We start from the raw sequence: 17,556 nt of genomic DNA on the forward strand, positions 1-17,556 counted from the left end.
GGTACACAAAAATTGAAGAATATGGTAGGATTTGGATTAAGAATAAGCAGAGGAAAGCAAAGTAGGGCATTTCAGATTGGGGGAATATGATGAAATGAATATGATGTACATAGAAAACAGAAAGGATTTGTTAGCCTTTTATATTCATTTTTTGGGCAACTCATTTAAGGATTTGTGCCCACAAAAGAAGGGGGCTAGCTTGTTGAATGTGAGGTCCTACAATAAAAATTTTACTCCAGTTTCCCTAGTTTCTAAATGATCCAGTTTTGCATTTCAAGGACCTAGAAGATAAGTAACTTGCTCACATATGGGTAATCTTTTATACTTAACTATGATTTCTTCCCAATAATCCTATGAGATAGAGAGGCCAAGCTGTTATTATGCCCATTGTGTAGATAGGGAACGGAAGCCTAGAAAGATTATGTGACTCGACTGTAGTCATATGGCTAACACATGTGAGAGCTAAGGTTCAGACTAGGCGTTTTAATCCAAGCCCGTTAGTCTCTCTATTATGCCGAGACAGTCAGTTCTTGCTGAAGATCGTGCTGTGATAATAACGAACAAGTCTCCCGAATAGCTGCTCTTTGCACAGCATTCTGCTCCATGCTCAACAGACACAGTCCCTAGTCTGAAAGGGTTCACCGTGGTCAGTGCCTTTTGATTGAATAATGGATCAATGATTTTAGTTTCTTGTACTGGGTCATTATTGCTTCGCCAGTACCGTTGTTGAGGATACTATAATGGTTCCATTTTTATCCTTTTAAAAAAATGTAGAAAGTGGAGCTGTGGTAGAAGTATAGTACAGATATATTCAGTTTTGGCGTCATGGTTAGGAATATAGATACTGGGGGGCAGTTAGATGGCTCAGTGGATTGAGAGTGAGTCTTAGAGATGGGAAGACCTGGATTCAAATGTGGCCTTGGATACTTCCTAGCTATGCAGCCCTGGGCAAGTCACTTAACCCCCATTGCCTAGCCTTTACCACTCTTCTGTCTTGGAATCAAGACATAGTATTGACTCCAAGATGAAAGATGAGGGTTTTTATTAAAAAAACTTTTTTTTAATTAAAAAAGAATATAGATGCTGTAAAAAGTAATGCCACAAATTTTATGAGAAGTGGCAAACTAGTTAAACATTTCTAGGGACAAACTGGCTACTGTCACAGGACATTGATTCATATTCTACCTGGACTTGGGTGAAGAAGTTAGGAGATCTGGAGTATTGGTGAGAGGTACCTCACTCCAGTAATAAAAAAGAGAAGGAAAAAACATTTTTTTTAGAAGTATAAACAGACATCCATCAAAAACAATCACTTGAAAAAATGTTCAACCTCACTAGTGATCAGAAGTGCAAATTAACATAACTTCAAGATATTGATTTATATGTGTGATATTAGCAAAAATAACAAAAAATGGCAAAACTCCTTGGTAGGATTGTGAGGAAACAAAGTATACTTATACATTATTGGCAGAATTGCAAATTGATTTAAATTTTTTGAAAGGCAATCTAGCAGTATATAGCAAAAGTCACAGTTGTGACCATACCATGTATTAGACTTTTAGACTTATAACACTGAGTGTTATAAAGAAAAAGGATATCTTTTAACTTATAGATATATGTGTGTATAAATGTGTATCAGTATTTCTTTTGCATTTGCAAAAGACCTAAATGGTCAACATTTCATGAATGACAAAAACTGTTATATCAATATAACAGATATAATTCTTATTAAATATAATTTGTTTAACATATAATAAATAATGCTCATCAATAATTAAAACTTCACTGACTTTTATTTACCTAATATGAAGAAGTTTGAATATAGATATACCTATATAAAATCTGAAACATAGGAAGCAAAAGTAAACAATTAAAAAGTATACACTGCAATGATATAAAAAGAACTAAATATATACATTCATATATACAGAAAAAGAGAATCAAATGATTACAAAGGGAGGAGTAAGTAATTATGGACACTTTTTTCTTAAAATAATGAATTTATGCATTCATAGTTAATATCTAATTGTTTGGTTGTCCTAATGGGTAATAATTTAAACAAAGAATGCCAAATTACTTTCCAGTGTCTCCTATTTTGTACCATTTTGATACATAACCTCCTTCCAATGTTTTAGTTTTTCTTTTGTTAAGAACATGACCTGTGTTTTTTGTTCTTTGTCAGAGAAATGGTTATGGAAGGGAGGGGATTCTGCTGCATGTACTTATCATTAAATTACTTTGCTCTTTGCTTTATTCCACACAATGATTTTAGGATTCTTCTCTTCCTCGAATATTACAAGCACTCTTTAGATTCCACATACCTAATTTATGAACCTTGAAATGATTGGCCTTCATTGTGCCTAGAGATCAGATGAAATTTCCCCTCACCCCACGTTCTATAGAATTCTAGGCAAGGAGACATATTCTTTGAATTACTTCTTTCTCTTTGCATTGGTGGTGAGGGGAGAGAGAAATGAGAAGGGGAAGGGAGAATGTAGTATACTACTATTTTTCTTCTTGTCTGATATTAGGTAAATGTGACCCAAAAGACTACAGTGAACTGGGGAATTCATTTTATTCATAAAAACAGTTTAATAAATATTGGTTAGGTTTGCAGGCTTTCCCAGAAAACCCCAAATTAACCCATAATGTATCTGAAACATTGAAAGGAAGAAAAGGGACACATTTCACAGGACAGTACCAGTAGGGAATCAATCATAGGATCATAGATTTAAAAAGTACCTCAGAGGCTATCTTGTTAAGTCTCCTTATTTTAAGAGGAGGAATTTGAAACCCATGAGTTCATATAGGTATTGAGAGCCTGGATTTGAACCCAGATTGTCTGACTCCAAAATCCAGTGTTCATTCCACTGAATTATGCAATTCAAAGGGAAATATAAATTAATTCCAGCTAGATTTTGAGTTAATTGGTTTTGCTAGTTAGTTGGTAACCTAATTACCATTTATGTTTCTTTAGAAAAATATATTTCAGATTTCACACTTGCAAACTTTTTGTTGAGGTTTTTACCCATTTGTAGAAGTTATAAATTGCCTATAATAGAAACTAGGAATACAGTGGTAGGTGAAAAATGAAACAAGCGACTAAGAAACAAAGATTCAAGTTTCTGAGTATATCAATTTATTAAGCAATATATGCCAAATACTCAACAAATGGAGACCAGGCCTCCTCAGCTTTGACACTGAACCCTGAAAACAAGGGGAGACAGATGCATTAGAAACAATTAAATTGGAACAATTAATTTTTAAAAAAATTAACCAGGATACAAAACTAAGTAATCTGATTTCTAATTAGAGGAAAGATAGAGGACTTTCCAAATTGGGAGGCAGAGTGTGAGCAGATGCAATTCTCTGAGATAAAAAAAGAGATGTCCCACTTCCCCTGTGTCTGTAGTCAATCAAAGGAACATGTAAACAATAACTGATTGACCAGTATGGAGCCAGTTTTCAGATATGACGTATGGGATTCTTGAAATGTAGAATTGGGTTTTTTAATTATTTATTTATTTAGAAGTATTTTTCCAAGGTTACATGATCATGTTCTCTTTGTCCCTTCTTCCCTCTCCCTCCCAGAATTGACAAGCAATTGCACTGGTTTATACATGTGTTATCACTTGATAACCTATTTTTATATTATTCATTTTTGTAATAAAGTAATCTTTTAAAACCCAAACCCCAAATCCTATACCCATATAATCATGTTTTCCTTCCTATTCTTTGTATCAATTGTCAGGTCGTACAGGTAGACTTTGTCCAGTTCCCACAATTGAATCAAGTTTTCTCAAAAGATAGAATTAGACTAGACCCATAATTCAACAGAAAGGAAACTGAGCTAGCTCCAGAATTGAGTCACAAAATGGAGTCTGTGTGGTTCACTCATTTCTCATTACTCTTGCCATTCTAGTTTCCTCATTTGAAGGCTAGATTGATTCTCTAAATTATTCCCCAATAACTTTAATTTTGGGTTTAGTATCCACAACTTTTACAACCACTTTGTGTCCTCTTGTCAATCCTGTGTAGGTACTAACCACACTAATGCTTAAGTGAATTAAGTGGTTTTCCCATCCCAAGAAAAGAACATTCTTCTTTCTTAGAAATTTTATCTGATTTTTGCATACTTTTGGTTGTGGTCAGGTATTTCCACAGGTGGACGTGTAAATCCTCGTGAAGGAATTGTTCTACATTCTACCAAACTTATTCAAGAATGGAGTTCTGTGGATCTGAGGACCCCAATCTCTGATACACTGCATCTCCCTGTCTGGGTAGACAATGACGGCAACTGTGCTGCCTTAGCAGAAAGGAAGTTTGGTCAAGGAAAAGGACTGGAAAACTTTGTGACCCTTATCACAGGCACAGGTGAGAGAAGAGAGAAGGAAATTAGTGCAGCAGTTGATTTCCTAAGTCTCTAACACAAATGTAGTTTTTACTTTAGTCCCTCTTATGAACAATGTGGCTCAATGAACACTAATACTTCTTTTTGTCATTTTATGCTAGTCAATCTGGCTTTTAATTGAAAACTTTCAGAGACAGGGAATAGATGGAACTCACTACCTCCCAAAGCAATTAATTTCATTGTTGGATAACTCCAATTCCTAGAAGTTCTTCTTCATTGCATTAAACAAAACTCTTTCCTTTAATTTCTGATTTTGTGGCACTAAAACAGAATAATTCTAATGCATTTTCCAGATAATAGTCCTTCAAGTAAGGCAAATGGTTCTGACCCTCCCTCCCTCATTTCCTCTTCTCCATGAAAACAACAACAACCAAACAAAAACATCTCCAGATAGATCCTTTATTGGTTCCTCCTAAGACTTCTCTGAAGTTACTCCATGTCAATATTCTTAAAATGTGGCACCCAGAACTAGCACAATATTCCAGATGAATTTTGACCATCACAAAGTAGAGGGAAACATTCACCTCTTTTTTTTTTCCAGAACATTTCTTATTAATGTGGCCTAAAATCACATTTGCCTTTTTTTGGTGGGCAAGGGTACCACATTGCATTGCTGTCTCATATCAAGCTGATAATCAATAAAACTCTAGGAGGGGTTTCACACAAGCTGTAGTTAATCTGTGCTTCTTCCATCTCTCCCAACTATTTTTTGTGCACTTTTTAAACCTTATGTATAGACCTTTGTATTTGTCCCTTTTCATTTTCAGCAAAATTAGCTCATTGCTCCAGCCTCTGTTTTTTGAGATCCTGATTTTGTCATAAACTCCTATGGAGCCTTATGGACCCCTCAGAATAATGGGTTTTTTTTAATGTATAAAATAAACAACATAATATTTCAAAGGAGGCCAATATATTGAAATATAGTTATCAAAATAGTTTTTGAAAAAGTTCATAGACTTTCCCCAAGGTTAAGTCCTCTTAACTTAAGTAAAAGACTTCATCTCATATTTTACTTAAAGGTTGAAGTCATTTGTCCAGATATTCCTTTTCTCTACACCTTCAAATCACTTCAGACACCATCCCCCTATTCTCCTCCTCTACTCAAGCCTCAAAAAAGAGAGGTCCCTTTCCCTTGCCAATACCAAACTCTCAGCTTGTGCTGTGGATCCTCTCCCTTCCTAGCCCTTCAATGATCTCCTTTCTTTCTCTAACCTGTAGGATTCTTCTAATACTGTCTACCTGCATGCCCATATTTTCCCCATCCTTAAAAAACTTTCACTTGACCTTACTTATCCCCCTCAAACTATAGCCCTAAAAATATTCTCCCTTTCACAGCCAAACACCTAGCAAAAACTGTCTTCTACTCTCTCACCATTTATCCAACTCACTTCTTAACCCATTGCAATCTGACTCCTGTCCTGACTGTAAGTGGTAAATTTAGGGATTTTGACTGAAATATAAATTTAGTTGGTCACCAGGGATTAATTCAAATCCCAATAAAAATAAAATACTCAAGTCAGTTTGGGAATTTTATGGTGATTTAATTAATATAGATGGAAGAAATTAAGAAAAAGAGAGAGAGAAAAGGGTAGCCTGAGCCATGCAGCCATGCCAAGATGCCAAGATGCGCAGCACACAGCTAGCAGCCACCTCTCCGCCAAAAGAGCCCAAGAGAGGAAGTGACTCAAAATATATAGACCATTTTTACATCACTTCCTGCATTTCACATATACCAATGGTAGCTTAAGTTTGACTTAGGACAGCCCAGGGCCTATGTCAGTTGTTTCTGATTTGTCATTTGCTAGCACATGTCTGTCATAGGCTATCCTTCTCAACACTTAATCCTTAAGTAGAGGTGTAGACATTTCTCTTTGTTAGACTAAGCAGGGTGGAGTAAATCTAAAATTCACATGACCACTTGAACTATTATTTAATTATTCTTTCCACAGGCACCAACAAACTCTTTATTGCTACATCTAGTGGTCTTTGCTCAATCCTTCTTGATCTGTATGCAGCATTTGACCCTGCTGACCACCTCCTCCTTCTGGCTACTCAGTTCTTTGTAGCTTTTTGTGACAATGCTCTGACATACCCAGTGTCTGTTGCTGGATTCATTATCCATGTTCATATATCCATATATTCCCTATGTGTGGATATATCCTAGCATTCATTGTAGATGCTGACTCTCTCTCCCCCCCCCCCTTCCTCCTTTCTTTTCCACTGATTCTTTCTTTTACTCTCAATTTTCTTTACTTCTCATATTTCATCTTTTTCTCCTTTACTCCCTTCTCTCTCTTTCTCTTCTCCCTGATCTTTCTTTTCATTTTACTCTCACTTTTCCCCCTTTACCTCTCATCTTCTCTTCATCTTTGTCTCTTCCTGTCCTCTTTTCCTCTCCCTGTCTTCTCTCTTTCTCTCTCTCCACTCGTGGTGATCTCATCAGCTCCCATGGATTAAGTAGCATCCCTATGCAGATGATTCCTAAGTCTAGCACTCATTTCTTTCCTGACTACCAGTCCTGCATTTCCAGCCTCCTGCTGGACATCTCTACCTGATTTTCCAGAAGCATCTCCAAAAATGTCTCCTTTTCCTAACTTCATTATCTTTTCCCCAAACCCACTTCTATTCCTAACTTCCCTTTTTCTGCCAAGAGCACCACCATTTTTCCAAACACCCAGCATCTCAACACAGAAGTAATTCTTGACCCACCTCCCTTTCCCCACTACTATCCATACCCAGTTAATTGCCAAGTCTTTTTTTTCCCACTAACTCAACTTCTGTTGCATCCATCTTTGTCTCCCAATTCACACCACAGCCACCATAGTTCAGGCCCTATTTACCTCCTATTTGGCCTTCCTATATTCTTTCTTTCCACTACATAATTCTTCTATACAGCTGCCAAATTGGAATTTCTAAAGCACAAATTTGACTATATCACTTCTGCTCAAGAAACTTTAGTTTGTTGTCACTAGAAAAAAAAAAACTTCTTTGGCATTTAAAACCCTTCACAGGTGGATTCCAGACTATCCTGATTATACATGACTTCCACTCCATCCCAACTGGCCTATATGCTTTTCCCTTTACCCAACCTTCTACCACCCCCTCTCTCTCTTCCTTTGTGCATCTGTCCCACATGCCTCATTATGCATTCCTTCCTCACCCAACCCTTGTTTGAGGCCCAGGTCACTTCCCAGAGAGGGCTCTTCTGGCTGTCAGTGGTGGTCTCTCTCTCTTTATCCCTGTGTATTTTGCCTGATCCTGTATTTACTTACCTTGGAACATGATGAATCCCCTTATTCAATAAGCTCCTGGAAGGCAGAGAACCGTTTCACTTTGGTATTTGTATGCCTAGTGTCTGGTACAGAGCAGGGACTTAATGAATGGGTTTGTTCATTACTGATTTATCTCTGGAGCATCATCTCTCTAGCCATTCAGTTTAATATGTAGGATAATAGAAATTTGGTCCATCCAAGAATGATAAAGTTTAGTGAGTTGGCAAACTACAAAGCCTGCTTTATAAGCAAATTGTTCATTTTAAGGGGCCTGATACCTGTACAGAAAACAAGAAGGCTTTCCTTTCTTACAGAAGCACTTCTGGTGCAGGTGACTTGGGAGCATCCCTTACAGCTGTGAAAGGGAATTCTTTATTCTCTTTGTCTATTTTGAGTTAATGAATCAAGAAACCCCTACTTAATACTTTGTTAGCCATCAAGTAAGAGAATTCACAAGTTTGAGTTAAAAGGGTGGAACTTTCTAAGTAAGTAGGTTTTATGATCCTGTGCCTATTTTCCTCCTTCCTTCCTTCCTTCCTTCCTTCCTTCCTTCCTTCCTTCCTTCCTTCCTTCCTTCCTTCCTTCCTTCCTTCCTTCCTTCCTTCCTTCCTTCCTTCCTTCCTTCCTTCCTTCCTTCCTTCCTTCCTTCCTTCCTTCCTTCCTTCCTTCCTTCCTCTCTCTTTCTTTTCTTTCTTTCTTTCTTTCTTTCTTTCTTTCTTTCTTTCTCTTTCTTTCTTTCTTTCTTTCTTTCTTTCTTTCTTTCTTTCTTTCTTTCTTTCTTTCTTTCTTTCTTTCTTTCTTTCTTTCTTTCTTTCTTTCTTTCTTTCTTTCTTTCTTTCTTTCTTTCTTTCTTTCTTTCTTTCTTTCTTTCTTTCTTTCTTTCTCTCTCTCTCCCTCTCTCTCTCTCTCTCTCTCTCTCTCTCTCTCTCTCTCTCTCTCTCTCTCTCTCTCTCTCTCTCTTTCTTTCTCTCCCTCTTTCCTTCTGTCTGTCTCTGTCTGATTCTTTCTCTGTGTGTGTGTGTCTCTCTTTCTTTCTTTCCCTTCCATCTTAGGATTGAGACTAAGTTCCAAGCAGAGGAACAATAAAGACTAGGCAAAGGGGCATAATTTGCCTAAATTTGAACCCAGGACCTCCTTTCTCTAGGCCAGGCTCTCTAACCTTTGAGGCACCAAACTTCCCCTGCAATGTTCATTTCAAAGACAGTTTGATCATTGCCTGATTTACCCATTTAATAACCAAATTCCTCCCCACCCCACCCCAGAGATTTATACGCCAGCAAAACCTCATTTTGCTCAACTATTTGGAGGTTTAGGCAAGAACTAGGAAGGCCTATGAACAGTCAGAGCAGTCACAGGAGAGAACTTTTTCTTGCCTGCTTGCTTTTGTTCTAGACAACATCCTAATAGGTACAGTTATCTATGTGCCTTTAACAGAACAGAAACAGGAATTGGAGGGTGACAAGGGGGCTTGCTGGCCAGGCTCACTGAGCAGATGGCTGGTCCCAAGGAAGGGCAAAGAGGCTCAGGGACTAGAGGACCTGGCCGTTGGGGAGCTCAGCACCTCCACAGCCCTCCAAGCCTGGCCTAGGAGAACTGGTGCCAACGACAATGACATCAGAGTTGTTTTGTCTCTCTCCATAGGAATCGGTGGTGGCATCATTCATCAGCATGAGTTGATACATGGCAGTTCCTTTTGTGCAGCTGAACTTGGACACCTCATGGTGTCTTTGGACGGACCTGATTGTTCATGTGGGAGTCATGGGTGCATTGAGGCCTATGCCTCTGGGATGGCCTTGCAAAGAGAAGCTAAGAAACTACATGATGGTATGTGGCTTCTGCTGACTAGTAGCACATGGCTTTCGTATACATAGATAAGTTGTTTAAATGGTATAAACAAAATAGGAAGACACAACAATGTTATATTATATTAAATTTTTATTATTAACTTATTATAAAGATCTAGCGTATTGGTCCAAATGCATCCCATCCCTAAATGTAGGCTTAATCTAAAAGTATGTTCTCTGTGGGAAAGAAAGTATATACAATGAAAAATATTTACCATTTGAAAACACCCATCAATTTGGGAGAAATCCTACTTTTCTAAAAGTAAACATTTCATAGTTATGGAAACGGAACTCAGCACTTCATGTTTTCTGGCCACATCCAGCACAGTCCTTAACCTTCTGATGTCTCTGCCCCCAGAATCACAACTAATGATAGCTGGCGTTTGTATGGTGCCTGCTGTCTGCCAGGCACTGTACTAAGTGCTTCACAACTCTCTCATTTGGCCCTTGCCAGGCCTTGGGAGGCAGGTGCTGCTACTGTCTGCATTCTGCAGTTGAGGAAACTTAGATTAAACAGAGGACAAGAGGCCTGTCCAGAGGCCTGAGGCTAGATTTGAAGTCAGGACTTCGAGGCTCAGTGCTCTGTCTACTGTAGCGCCTCGCTTGTAGGCTTCCGTTAAGGAGGCCAGCCCAGACGGGGGCTCTCATTTGCTTCTCTTCCTGCTGCCCCTCTCGCTGTACCGCAGGCTCCATCCCATGCAGATTAAATGTAGGAACTGCGTGATAGCATTGAGCTGTTGGGAGGTTATCCTCTGCCCGAGGAATGTTTGCATAGCTCTCCTTTCCCTCTGCCTGACAGCGGTGAGACAGGTAATATGCACAGAACATCCCCTTTCCTCTCATCTCCTCCAGGAGTCCATAGCACCTTGTCATCCTGGTTTGCAGTCCTCGCCACACATTCCCACCACACTTGGCAGAATATGGTGTAGAAACCTCTGCCTCCCTTCGTGTTGCCGTTGTCTAGACCTGCGCCAGCTTTACACTCTTTGGGGGTTAGGACCAACGAAAAGGCCCCCAGGGCCACGCCACTTCCCCCGGAGTCTCTGGTCCGGGAGCCAGCGCCCACAGGCCGCTCACTCGTCCTGGCTCCTCTCTGCTGCAGCAGCAGGTCCCTGTTGTCAAGGCTGAGAGCGCCTCCGCTCCCTCTCCCTCTCCGCCTGTCCCCGGCTCCTCTGGGAAAAGTGGTCCTTGTGCCGTTAACAGCAGCCGCCAGCCTGGCCGGTGGAGCTTACGTTCGTTTCAGTATGCATTTAGCATGTTACATTTCCTGCACTCCCCCGACTGCTCCTCATTCCTTGTCCATGCATCCTCTTCACTCTTCCTTCTACGGCCGTAGTCGGTGTGTCCTCTGCCATTCTGCCCGTTCTTTGGCATCAGCCTTCATAGGATGTAGAAGCCCTGGGATTGCCTTTGCACAAACTGGAGCATCAGCCCCCCAGATCACCGCCTTAAGGTCCCCCAACTCTCAGCAACTTGGGGCAGCCATAAGTGGAAGACAGCAGCAAGATATAAGAGAGCAGACTCTTCCACGAATGAATACAAGTTGATAGAAAACGATTCCTGCTTCTGATGATGCTAGAAAAACCAGTGATGTCTAATCTACGTCTCAGGGCATACTTACAGATTGAAAATGTAAAACCTACAGTTGTGACCACGATGGCAAAAACTAGTGTGGGATAGTTGTTGGTGGCCTGGGCAGTTCTTAATTTTCACCACAACGGCTTCTCGGAAACCATATTATTTTTCATCTTGTTTTAATGTTGTCTTTTATTGTTACATCACCTTCATTTTTTAATATCTCCTTCCACTCCCCCCATCCAACAAGCCGTCCCTTGTAACAAATAGTAGAAGAGAAAGAAAAAAAGGCAATTCATCAAAACTAGTCAACATATAGGGCTTATATATGATAGTGTCTCATATTTAATATTCTGCATTTGCTCAACTTTATGAGGTCTAGCTTAGTCACCATTACTGGTTATTTGATTTTGTTTAATTTTTCTTTTCATTTATATTGCTGTAGTTACTATGTGTAATTTTCCCAGCACTGCTCACTTTATTTTTCATTAACCAAGTCTTCCCATGCTCAATCCTCTGAAAGTTTGTCCATCACTGTTCTAAGCCAATAAAATCGCAGTTCTGTAGCAATTTGACAGAGCCAGATGCTAAGCTGGGAGAAACTGAGGAAGAATAGGTAAGAAGGCCAGTTAGGAGCCATCATTACTAGGCAAGAAATGAGGGACTTATCTAGACAAATCCATTTAATTAAACAAGTATTTATCGGGCTAGGTGCTAGACTCTAGGATCAAAATCCAAAAGCCCCATCCTTGAGGAACTTACATTCTAATTGGTTGAGAAGAGGAGAGGGTTTTACTAGGATTGGGATGGCTGCAATAGGAGTAGAGAATGGGCTAAATGCCAAAGATATTATGGAGGCAGAAATGACAGTTTTTTCATTTCCTGTGAATATATAGTAAGGAAGGTACCAGAGAAATGAAAGATGGATGTTAAGGTTATAAACCAGATATACTGCTAAGGAAGTCAAAGGCAAAAAGTTTCCTAATGTAATAAAATATTCATAACATCTTTAAAAAAATCCTTACCTTCTATCTTAGAATTGATACTAAGTTCCAAGGCAGAAGAGTTTTAAGGGCTGGGCAATTGGGTAAAGTGACTAACTCAGGATCACACAGCTGGAAAGTGTCTGAGGTCACATTTGAACTTGGTACCAACATAATATTTTTTTTGTAGTAGCAAGAATTGGCTATCAAGTAGGTTTTCATTTGGAAGATGGCTAAACAAATTATGTTATGTCAATGTAAGGCATTAAATTCTGTGATATAAATCATACAATTCAGAAAAGCAAGGAAGATTTCTATGAATTGATGCAGATTACAGTAAGCAGATCCAGCAGAGCAATATACACAATGTGATGATGTACCATTGTGTAAGAAATGACGAGAGGGATGATTTATATGAACTTTTGCAAAGTGAAATGAACAGAACCAGGAGAACATTGGGCAAAGTAACAGCAATATTGTAACAACTGAAAGGCTTGGCTGCTCTGGTCAAGATGGTGATCCATGACCAGTCCAAAGGACCAAAGATGAGAAAGAACTCTGAATGCCGATTGAAGTATATTGTTCTTTACTTTTTTTTTTGCACAACATGGGTAATAGAGAAATGTTTTGCATGACCTCACATGTAGTGGGTATTGTATTGCTTGCCTTCTCAAAGGGTGGGGAGAGACTAGAACAAGGAGCGGATTTGGAACTCAAAATTTTACAATGTTAAAAATAAATGAACACATATAAACAGAAGGAATTGAGCCAAATAATCTGTAATTATAATGACCAAGCTTGCACTTGGAGAAGAGCTAAGAAAATGCATTTCTTCTCCCTTAATGCCAAGGTAGAGGACCAAGGCTGTGCCATATTGCCAGTACTAACAGTGATGAACTAATTGGTTTTACTGAACTGCTTTTCTCCCCCTTTTCTTTTTTCAATTTTATTGGCCTTCTGATTATAGAGGAGGTGAGAAGGATGTATCCAGAAATGGATGTGATAAAACAACAAAAGGCATCAATAAAAGTATAATTTTAAAAGAGGTAACAAACCTGGATATTTGTAAGTGTAAAGATTAAAATTTAGGGGAGACTGAGGCAGGTAGAAATTAGTTTCTCTCTGCAAGGAGTATTATATTTTTAGAGGTTTATTAAAGGTTAAAGATTAAATAAAATACAGAATAAGAAAAAACACATGCCTAGGCCAGAGGCCTAGACAAGACCTCACCTACATTATGGAAAGAGCCATGTCTGCTCCAAAACAGAAGTCCAAAAGAGCACCAAAGCTTTTGCAATCATCTTAAATCCTTCCTCGATCTCGGCCCACCTCAGAATTGCGTGAGATTACAAAGCATTTTGGGGAAGTGGAGCAAGGGCTTGTGGGGATTGAAGTCCAGTTCTAGTCTATTTTTTACATAAGGATGGTGGTGTCATTCATAGAGAAAATAAGGAGGTCAAGTTCAGTCTCAACATCACTACAGATCTGTTCATATGTTTGATATTTCTCTCTCCCTGCCCCTCCCACCCTTCTTTCTCTCCTCCCTTTCTTTTGGTTTCTCCCAAAATAGAAGACCTTCTCTTAGTGGAAGGAATGTCAATGAAAAAAGAAGAAACTGTCAGTGCTTTTCATCTCATTCAGGCAGCTAAGCTTGGCAACGCAAAAGCTGCTAGTATCCTTAGAACAGGTAAGAGGGGACTCCTCACTGGGACAGGTCTTCAAAATAATGCTGCAAAGTTAATCTTTTTGGAAAGTAGTGTATGATACTGAAATCTTTAGGAAAGAGATAAATTTGGTTCTGTGACCAACTTTGTTGAATTCCTCACATATTTTTACTATTCCTTGATTGACTGATTTTTTAATTTCTCAAATCAATTTGCGATTTCCCCTTTGCATGGTTCTTACTTCTGCTATTTTTGTTTTCTCACAGCTGGGACAGCTCTGGGCCTCGGGGTCGTGAATATCCTTCACACAATAAATCCTTCCCTTGTGATCCTCTCTGGAGTCCTAGCGAGTCATTACGTTAACATTGTCAAAGATGTGATCCGACAACAAGCCTTGTTTTCGGTTCAAACGGTGGATGTCGTGGTTTCAGACTTGGTGGATCCTGCCTTGCTTGGGGCTGCGAGTCTGGTGTTAGACTATACTACGCGGCGAGTGCAGTGATGGACACGGAGATAGGTAGCTGAGGACAGTTCTTAAAATGGACGAGTCGATTGTTTCTTTTTGAAGTCAAATGCATCATTTTAGCCACCAATTATTTTGGCATATAAATATGCACTTTGTTTCTTCGTTTAGCCTTCTATTTCATGTCTACATTTGCTGTCCACCCATCTACTGACAGATGCTAGACCTCAGAATACTCTATTTAGAAACCAGTTACCTCTCTCTGTGCCAAAGAAAGCCGCAGAATAGATCTGGGCTAATTTTGACATCACAGTCCATAATAGGTCTTGTTTCTTTTTAGGATCCATATCTTGATATTGTAGCGTAGACAAGTAGTAACCTGCTTCTTTCCATCCCTCTCCAGGCCTGCTCTCCTCGTATACTTTAGCAGAATGAAATCTTGCTTCTTAAGTCTTCAGCAATTCGGCATCAACAGATCTCCTTTGGGATCTACCTGATCCGCCTGCTAATATTTTCTCATTTTGTTTCCCAGTTATATGTGTTTATTTCCTCTCCTTCACTCTTAAATAGAAGGAAACCAAGAAAAAACAAGAACAAATAATGTTCTGTCAAGCAAAACCAAATTCATTTTGATTATTTTTCTTTTACTAATTTTAAAAATGACCAATTATCAATGGCTTATTCTTGTTATATTTTTTAATGAAACGAAGTTGCAAGAGACATGGCAAATGTCCATTTGTTTAATTGGGACAATTAATTGGACATGAAGAGCATTAATTCAGTAAATTCTGAAGGGAAAACAGCTTCAGTCTTCCTAGCTCACAGTGGGCACAGCAGAAGGAGGTACTGCTCAGAACGCCTGAAAAGTAAGTCCTGATTTGCCCCAAATTTTGGACTGCTTTACCTCTTTCTGGGGATGGGGATTATGTCCGACAAATGGAAGTGAAGCCATCAGACTCTAACTTTGTGAAATCATGAATTTCAGTGGCTTACTGAAGCTACCACCTTCGGAACTGAAAGCTGAAGTGTAACAAGGCAGCAAATGGAATCAGACCCCAATCCATCTTTATGGTGTTACTTGCATTTCCATGGCCCTTCGAACCCAGACCCAAATCCGAGTAAGAAGCTCTCGCCTTGTGGCTCTAGAAGTTTTGCCAAACATCTCCCACATCCCCGTTGTTTATAGATTTCAAAACAAAACAAAACAAAGCAAAACGAGATTGCTTACATTGAGATGCTGTAACATCAACCCGGGGCTTCTCACTTTTGTAGCAGTTGGATGAACACGGCTATGTGACATCCCTGTCAGACAGACATGGCAGCCTGGAAATGGTGGTCTGTTCTCAGCTGTCTGTACAAGAGGTGAGACGGGAACTAGACGGTCCCCAAATCGATCGCAAGGTTTAAAATGCACCCGATTGTCATAGGGTAGATTTGCCTTCCTAATCATGTTTTTATTAGATCCACATTCCCTGAGTGTACACTGGCGAGGCCGGTGTGAGGACGTGTGGCCTGTGGCACTCCGCCACGTCAAAGGAATCAGGACTACAGATCATTGAGGACGAACTTCCCCAAGTTAACCGTGCGAGCTGCCCAAGAACCACTTCGTTTTCTTTGTCCTTTACGGACTCACACACAGGCCCCGTGTCTGAGAAACTTCAGTCAGAGACTTGGGATGGTTATGTTCAAGAGAAACGCAAACCCTGCCTCCGCTTCTTTATGAGGAGCCAAAAATAATGGAATAATAACCCCTGGGCCCAGAGCGGTATCGGGAGTTGCCCTGCAACTTTGCTTTAAATGGCTTCTCATGCTGTGTATTCCAAAGCCTCTGAAAGTAAGCATATGCCTCCATAGCAAAAGAAGATAGTATTCTGGTCTTCTAAGGGAGAAAGGTAGAAACATTTTCTTTCAGAAAATTAAATTAGGTTTGTGTTTATATATTACCATTAAATTTAATTAGCAGGTGCACGAATCAGAGTTTGGATTAGTTTAATGCCTAAACTTGGCTGATAGAGCATTCAATCAATAGACATCTACCAAGTGCCTTTGTGCAGAGAGCCTGGCACCAGGCACTAGGCGGATACAAAGTTCACATAAGTCATAAGTAGTTCCATAGGGGAGTAGACCAAACACAGCTAACTCTAATGCATAATAAAAAGTGCATTAAAGAATTATGAAACAAAGTGCAATGGGTATGTAGACTGAAACGGAATGACAAATTCAAGCATGTGACGAAAGCTCAATGATGGTTTTTTCTTCAAAGCAGAACATCTGGCTTGAAACAAACGATTGACTTGAAGGGTAGAAACATCACTGATTCCTGAATCCAGTAATGTTTCCCTCTTGTGGAAGCCAGCCAGGCTTTAAATGTAACACATACACAAAACTAGGTGTTTGCATTTATCAGTTTTCTTTTTCGTATGTGCAGACTTATGCAAGCTTTTATTGAATTATGTTTATTTCAAGGTTAGAAAAACCTTAGTGTATCTAAACTTAGCAGTTCTGTTTTCTGTACTAAATGAAGATAATCTCTCAAACCTGTTCCTTTTTTGTATTCAATATACTTGTTTAGACAATGTTAGTTAAATAATACCTCAAGAAATCATTAGTTGTTTGTTGTTTTTGACATTCCATGGTGACTCCTGGGAATGAAGACCCAGCACTGACACCATTTGTGAAAAAAGTGAAAAATCTATACCTGCTGCATACACCAAATGATTAAATCTAATTCAATCAGTCAGGCACTTATTAGGTGTTTGTTATGTGCCAAATACCAGTTTAAAATATAAGAATCACTGAATTCAAAAGTGATCAATTCTGAATAATGCTCATTCATATATGTACATTAATTCTGATGATTTTAATTTATTCTTAAATTTCATTATTTAAAATATATGTACAATGCATTTAATTTATTTTAATATAATCCAAGTTCTAAATAAATATCCTTTATATGTAGTCCTGACTCAGTTCTGTTTTCTTGTTCATTTTTCCCTTGAGAAGTCTTTCCCAGCCCAGTATAATGATTCAGATTTTGTTTGTCATGTTGTGTTCTTCTGAATGTTATTTCTCTAAAGCTAATTATTTCTTGGAAACATAATGTATTGCTTGGTACAAATAAAACCAAGATAGTCAAGATTAGATTCATTCTTAGAGGGCCAAATCCATCACTTCCAGACCAACCCAGAGGAACAGATGGAATTTCTATCCCAACTGTCTAGGGTCCCAAATCCATCTAGGGTCATGTTGGTGAACCTATGGCACACATGCAGGAGCATGCTGGAGGGTCTGCTCCCCCTCCCTCTCTCCATAGGAGCCTGAGGATATTTTTCACATGACCCTGT

The 17,556-nt window shown here is 39.2% G+C and overlaps 1 protein-coding gene across 3 annotated transcripts in view; it reads left to right on the forward strand.

The window, feature by feature from the left end:
* Positions 1-17,170, forward strand: part of GNE (glucosamine (UDP-N-acetyl)-2-epimerase/N-acetylmannosamine kinase) — an 87,432-nt gene extending 70,262 nt beyond the window's left edge. For all 3 annotated transcript variants that reach the window (XM_007497985.3, XM_007497987.3, XM_056806721.1), the window contains exons 9-12: positions 4,153-4,374; positions 9,325-9,507; positions 13,656-13,772; positions 14,016-17,170. In XM_007497985.3, coding sequence (XP_007498047.1) covers positions 4,153-4,374; positions 9,325-9,507; positions 13,656-13,772; positions 14,016-14,251 — 758 coding nt within the window. In that variant the 3' untranslated portion in view covers positions 14,252-17,170. The remainder of the gene's footprint in view (positions 1-4,152; positions 4,375-9,324; positions 9,508-13,655; positions 13,773-14,015) is intronic.
* Positions 17,171-17,556: the final 386 nt, after the last annotated feature.

This window comes from Monodelphis domestica, chromosome 7, assembly GCF_027887165.1.
Source record: "Monodelphis domestica isolate mMonDom1 chromosome 7, mMonDom1.pri, whole genome shotgun sequence".
Classification (NCBI taxonomy): Eukaryota; Metazoa; Chordata; class Mammalia; order Didelphimorphia; family Didelphidae; genus Monodelphis; species Monodelphis domestica.